The sequence below is a fragment of the Coenobita brevimanus genome, chromosome 101 (assembly GCF_032717465.1).
Source record: "Coenobita brevimanus isolate Jiangsu-jjx chromosome 101, ASM3271746v2, whole genome shotgun sequence".
Lineage (NCBI taxonomy): Eukaryota > Metazoa > Arthropoda > Malacostraca > Decapoda > Coenobitidae > Coenobita > Coenobita brevimanus.
This window is the reverse complement of record NC_137054.1, coordinates 68,397,301-68,404,545: the sequence shown is the minus strand read 5'-3', so window position 1 is coordinate 68,404,545 and position 7,245 is coordinate 68,397,301. Positions and strand designations below refer to the sequence as shown.

General features: G+C 43.6%; 1 protein-coding gene across 1 annotated transcript in view; it reads right to left on the bottom strand.

Moving 5' to 3' along the window:
• Window positions 1–7,245, bottom strand: part of Zasp52 (Z band alternatively spliced PDZ-motif protein 52) — a 150,459-nt gene that overhangs the window by 7,561 nt on the left and 135,653 nt on the right. Inside the window, exons 7-10 of the mRNA XM_080284488.1 lie at window positions 5,348–5,492; window positions 3,328–3,413; window positions 2,062–2,164; window positions 227–377 (exon numbers count right to left, since the gene is read on the bottom strand). Of these exons, the coding sequence (XP_080140614.1) occupies window positions 227–377; window positions 2,062–2,164; window positions 3,328–3,413; window positions 5,348–5,492 (485 nt within the window). The remainder of the gene's footprint in view (window positions 1–226; window positions 378–2,061; window positions 2,165–3,327; window positions 3,414–5,347; window positions 5,493–7,245) is intronic.

Genomic DNA, 7,245 nt, shown 5'->3' with positions numbered 1-7,245 from the left:
AACACCAAGATGCAGCAGCTTCCATCTGGCGAGACGTGCATGTGGTCCAAGGATTACTATGGTTTAGGTACCCAGTAATATGAGAGAGGATAATTTTGATGCAACAACTGAAATTCGGCCTAACTGAGCCGTCACAGAAACTAGTGTGGCCGGGTAACTGCAACACTCGACCAGTTAGATGGATTTTAAAAGAGATGTATTCTGGGTGAAACTCCATCTCTCATACTTTAGGGTCTGTGCTTTGAGTGGTATTATGAGGGTTGAAGCTCCACTGGCTGACCTCTGTGCTGGAGAAGACAGTTTGGTTTTTTCTGGCAGCAGAGGCGACACCCGTAGAATTTGGGATGGTCATCGCTCCGGCGGGCGGTGTGGCTCCTCTGATGGTGTCGTAAAACATGGCATTAATTACCTACACTAACTTCTTGCATGAAAGAATACGTGTTAACAAGCAAGTTACTCAGGCTGCAGATAGGCTACGCAAACACACACAGAAATAACCAACCAGCCAACCTAAAACAACCAACCAACCAAACACCAACAAACACACAAAACAAACACAAACGCACAGAACACACACAAACACGCAACATACACAAATCGCGCAATACACACACACACACACACACACACACACAAAGACACAAATGCAAAGAAAAACACCTGGACATACACAATACTCATATACACAAAAACACATCCAAAACACAGTAACACACAAAGCATTAAACGTACGCAAAAACACACTATACAATAAATACACAGCCACTTAAATACAAATATATACACAAACAGAAAACACACACACACGCATGAGAGAGAGAGAGAGAGAGAGAGAGAGAGAGAGAGAGAGAGAGAGAGAGAGAGAGAGAGAGAGAGAGAGAGAGAGAGAGAGAGAGCACAATACAATATTGAAAAGTATACATTCTGTACTTATACTGACAGTAGCAGGTCACAACAACGAAATCAAAGACGGAATTATGGGATGGATGGTTCTTGGTAAACTAAATAACATTATGAAGCATTAGAATGTCTCGAATATGTCTCTGTGTAGAAAAATAGTATACTATCTGTGTGTTCTTCCTGTCCCTACACTTTGGAGGCCTTGATTCTTACAATCCATAGCAAGTAAATCTAAAAGTTCAGGAAGGATTGGAAAGGATATGCAGACATTACAGGGAGAGATAGGACGAACTTCAAGGATATCTGTAATAGGAAACAGAAGCGAGCAGAGTACATAAATCACTAGAGTGAAGCAGCAGCATTGGAAAAGGGCGGGTCATGTCTCTCGCACAGAAGTAATAGACTACCAACCAGAGTAACGGAATGGCAACCCCAGGATGGAAAGAAAGATGCAGATAGAAAACTAGACAGAGATGAAATCTGTATATATGCTGGGACTGGATGGAACTAGCTACAGGTATAGGTTACAGTGAAGAAAGATGAGAAAAGCCTTCGTCCTGCAGTGAACTATATCAGGCTGGTGATGATGATGATGATGTTTCAGATGGGAAATATTTATGCACCGCTTCAGACAGGACCTGTCTCAGACACACTTTCTCTGGGTGTCTTCAATCATTCCATCCAGTCTATCCAAAACCTATTTTTGTCTTACACACCTCCCTTATCACATGATACAGTTGCATTGATGATAGCCACTTTCACATTCTCAGATTACATTTTGGCATACAAGAACATAGAGCTTAAGCATTCATAATCATTCTTTTTTTTTTTCCTCCATTCCCTATTAATCCACTAACAAACTCGCTCTTCATTCAGCTGGTGTTCACACCAGGTTTCATACACCATGTCACATCTTCCCCGTCACTTCACCTTTCATAGTAGCGAGTGTCTATTATAAATCGATGGTACATTACAACTATATAAATTATATATATATATATATATATATATATATATATATATATATATATATATATATATATATATATATATATATATATAAAAAAATTCAGCATAAATACAATACCTGTCTGAAAAATCATCCCTTAATGCAAAAAACAGTTGGGTTGCTCAGTAACACGCCACCGAACAGATACTCACGGCTTAACAATGATGGGGTCCAGATTTGGTGCAGGGGCGTGATGGCGTGCAGCTTGCTTGGCGTGCACGTCACAGTACAGCTTCTCGTTGATGTTGTAGTAGCCTGCGTGGACACGTCACATTAGACCAAGCTCACGGACGCTCTCACAAATCACTCACAAATTGTTTTTAGATCTATTATGTCCACTTACAGCATTAAGCCTGCACGAAAATGCACACACACTAAAGTGCTGTACAGGTAGGGACTGCTGCTTGAGAAAGGAATCTCACCGTGGCAGAACACGCACGAGACCACCTACAGTATATCAGATTACAGTTCATTTATGGATAACGTGACCTCCCATTGAAAAAAAAAGTAAGAGGTACAAGCTCATACCATGTCAGATCATGCTCAACATACATCTTAACCCAATGAAAAATAAATCTGAACAAATTTGAACACACACACACACACACACACACACACACACACACACACACACACACACACACACACACACACACACACACACACACACACACACACACACACACACACACACACACACACACACACACACACACACACACACACACACACACACACACACACACACACACACACACACACACACACACACACACACACACACACACACACACACACACACACACACACACACACACACACACACACACACACACACACACACACACACACACACACACACACACACACACACACACACACACACACACACACACACACACACACACACACACACACACACACACACACACACACACACACACACACACACACACACACACACACACACACACACACACACACACACACACACACACACCACAGTTTTAAACATATCAGCATTTACGATAAGAGGTGATAGGGACACCCAGAGAATGGACCCGCATTCCCTCAGTAGGAAAACTGCTATTCTCTTCTATAAATGCAGCACAAGCATACATCTATACTGGATCACTGAAGGTATTTCGACATCTCCTATTGGCCTATCTTATACATGACTAAGTATTCTTGCCTTCTAGTTAGCATTTTATATTCATTTTTTTTTTCCGTGGACACAAAAGTCACAGTTAGTAAAGGACCAGAATTTCCAGTAAGTACAAAACTGCTGGAAAAAAAATCATGAATAATGTTGTGTATTGTGTTGTACTGCATGTAAGCTACAAATGATCAAGAGCAAGGCCAAGGAGACTAGGTGTGATAAGAGGGAGGGAAGATGGGATAGGAGAAGGGGCACTCACCGACATTCTTGAGCGAGGAGCCGCAGGTGGAGCATTTGAAGCAGTCGGCGTGCAGGTTCTTATTCTTTATGCGCACGAACACGCCGCTGAAAGACACACATTCCTACCGTCAGTAGCTCGTCGCTTCCACACCCTCACCCCCACCGGCCGCATTCCCTACCCACATATTACTTTATGTTGCTGTACGTGAAATCCAAAATTCTTACACCGTTTAAACTCCGTAAAACTGAGGTGTGAGAGACTGTCCGAATGTGGTGAACGTAGGAGCCAAGGTGATATCACCAAGCACTGTTAATTTGTTCAGCTATTGTAGTATGAGCATTCTTATCAGAACAAGTTCCTTGTTCCAATAATTCCTATAGATCACGCATGTTTTATTACTGTCAAATGTCTGTGTGCTTGAACATGTGTCATTCCCTTGCCCATGTGCCTGTGTGTGCTGCCGCGCGTGTACTCGTACGTGTTTAATTACGTTCATGTATGATGTACGCATGTACATTTAACAGCGTGCATGGGTATGTTCCTTTACATGTCCATGTTCATATGTATGTCCACACGTGTGTGGATGTGTACGGCAGTGTTCATAAGTATGTGCTATGTAAGTTCATTTTTATGCCCAGTTGTAAGAGCATTTGCATATCCTTTTCTCTGTGCACATGCATGAGTATGCGTATGGGAATGTGCACCGTGTCGATGTGTATGAAAATATATATTTATATCCATGTTTATGGCATGTACGTGTGTATGCGTAGGTCTATTTGTATGTGCACGTTCATTTATAAGTATGACTATGTCCATGTGTGTGTAAGTGCATGTGCATTTGCATGTATGTGAGTGTATGTGCACATGCGTGAAAGTATGTTTGCTTATTTGTTTGCCTGTGAGCGTGAGTGCGTGCGTCTGCATGTGTATATATGTATAAATGTATGTAAGCATATATGTGTGTGGGTGTGCACACACAGATATACTTACGTACAGTATATGTGTAAGTGTGCCTGTGTGCTTGCGTGCGTGCGTGTATGCGTGTGTTTGTGCGCTTACTAGTGGGGAGAAAGCTGGCCGGCGGGAGAATTCTTCCGCCATACGACTGAACATCCTTGAACCATCTATCACTATCAGTTCCTCCCAGCTGTTGATATCGAGGACCTGCCTTCCTCGTTGCACATCCATACACATTAGCTTGATCATGAATAATGTCAAATTCAACTGATTAATCAAAAGGAACATTTTATCTTTACAGGTGGGACGAGCGATAGTCGAGATGAAACGATGCTTCAAACTGAACACAAGGAAGAACTTTAATTACTGGAAAATTCAAAACAAGGTACCAAAAGCAAGCATCATACATGACCTAGAAAAATTGCATTCCCTGGATTTAGTAGGAATCTCATGAAACGTCAATAAAACAGTACTTCATTCTTCATTAACACAGGGTTTATAATGTACAAGGTACAGTATATACAAAATATATCTGCATATCAACAATCATAATATATCATACAGGAGATAAACTAGTATGAGAAATGTTTAACTACAGCAGTAGCAGGGACGTAAAATGTTTAACGACAGCAGTAGCAAGGAAGAGGAGAGGAAGGGCGACAAGAGTGTCTCGGGTCCCTGCCGCCCATCAGCAATAGTGTGTGGCAAATGCCAAGCTTGCCCTTTGACGACCAAGGTGAAGCATTATGTATGAGAGCAAGGGAGCAGTGCAGGTTAATGCCGGGTAGGTCATGCCGGGTGTCGCGTCAGCACGTCAGCTATGTGGAGTAGTTTTGTAAAACGCGGCGTACAGTACATGGGGTCAATTTGCAAGGCGAGCGGACACTGCAGCTACAAAAGCCTGAACTGGCTATATAAGAGTTCCATCTCTCCACCCGCCCGCCCGTCGTATGTGTGGTCATCCCAAGGCGACCTCGGTTAAGTCCTGCACTCATAACGGACGGCCGGGTGCAGACGGGCGCACAGCCATAGTGAACTAGCAAGCGGGGCTCCAGCCAGGGAGACCTGTGCCAGTACTCACGTCAGCGGCCGCTCGCACTCGGAACATATGTTGACTTGTGCGGCACTGGGAGCCCCCGGGGGCTTCACCTTGGTCTCCGGGGCTCGAACGCTGCGGGTGCCGGCGGGGCCCGGCCCACTGCCCGTCACAGGGGTCTTGGGGCTGTCTGTGCCCGAAACAAAGGAACCCGTTACTACCACCACCGTCACCCACACCTGCCTCGCCCCACTGCCCCCGTCACCCACGACTCTCCAGCCGGCACAACACTGCGTTATTGGCGGAAACAGCAAAGGGCTACGGAAGTGAGTAGTTAGTGGGAGGGAAGAAGGGGCGGGAGCAGCGGGGGGGGCCGGCAGCTGGCAGCTCACGCCTGTACTTACACTATAAGTCTACCACACTCTGAACAAATGTTTTCGCCGGGCTTGAGCTCAGTCCTGGGCTTGGAGGCTGCACCGCTCTGGCCGTAGGGCTGAGCCACAGAAGGGGAGGAGGGTGCCGCAGCTGAGGGAACAGTCACACAGGTCACGCACTTCATTCACACCTCAGGACTGTGTAGGGATCTTCTCACATAATTTGTACATCACTTTCAGAGTTGGTCTGGGGCAATTCACAGGCTTCAGAGGTTTGTACAATCATAAATTTAGTTAGCAGAACGACTTGTTATGAGGTCAGTGATTAGTCTGTACTTTGTAAAAATATATTCATTCATGAAAGGATAGATGTGTATGAAAATTAGGGATGCCTGAAATAGAGAGACATATTAATGTGATGTGACAAAGGTGAGCATGTGTAGTGTGGAGAGCCGTGGGGTCTCAACCTATGCGACACTAATCACACTAATCATGCTGCGAGGCGGGTTTGCCACTACGACCAATCTACAGCTACCATGGCCTAGGTTTCTAACTCTTTATCGCACTACGGACACTAGACACTTAACCAGGGAAAGCCAGAGGTTAAAATCCAAGTTTATCCGGGTTATTAACATATCTTGTAACATATCTTGTAACTTGGCCCGCTGTGATGTGTCTAGTCTCCGTGGTGACATCGTTGTGATGAAACTTCAGATTATGATGGACTTCATTTTATGCTTATGGGACTATCCTCTGAAGTCACCCTCCATGGTACACTCCAAGATAAAAGTTTTATGCTTTAATAGGGCCTGTATACACAATAAATAACTCTCTGAATACGTTTGCCTTATTGCCGGTTCATTAAAATGGAAAACGCTATTAGAACTAATGTGCAGGTTATCCTCTAATTCACAAATGTAATGACATGTGATTTCCCAAGTTCGAAGTTAAACTTTTGAATTACTCATTCTATTACGGCGTTAATTCTTCATCGAGCGATTGGAATGTGGAGAAGAAATGTTAAATTCGATGAGGAATGACTTTGTGAAAAAATAATTCCGTTCACAGCTCCACCATTTTCAATGATAAACTAATCAGTACTGTTATAACCATTTTCATAAGAATAATTACTGGAAACTGTGGGCAATTAATTTTATCTTAGAGTGTAATAACCTGTCTCCTAGAGGCATGTATCATAGAATTAGGGAAAATTTGAGCGTACAATATCCCGAGCAATGATTCCAGGCACACCATTATCATCAATCGTATGGAGTTAGATATGCTTAACTAAGAGACTCCCTAAGAAGCTACCCACAGAGAACATGCACACTTGTAGCAGCAAGCAGGACACTGCAGGCAACACACAAATGTTATGCTCAAGATTACACGTGCAGATAGATCAAAAGACATCCATGGGACCAATAATGCAAATATTAACATTAACACAATGTCAAATACTTACGGGTGCGAGTCAACCATACACCAAGACACGCGGCAACCCAAACAAATCGGGGTAGCCTATTTCCTGCACAAGTGAACTGATACCGTAAATTTTACTCTACTGTATTT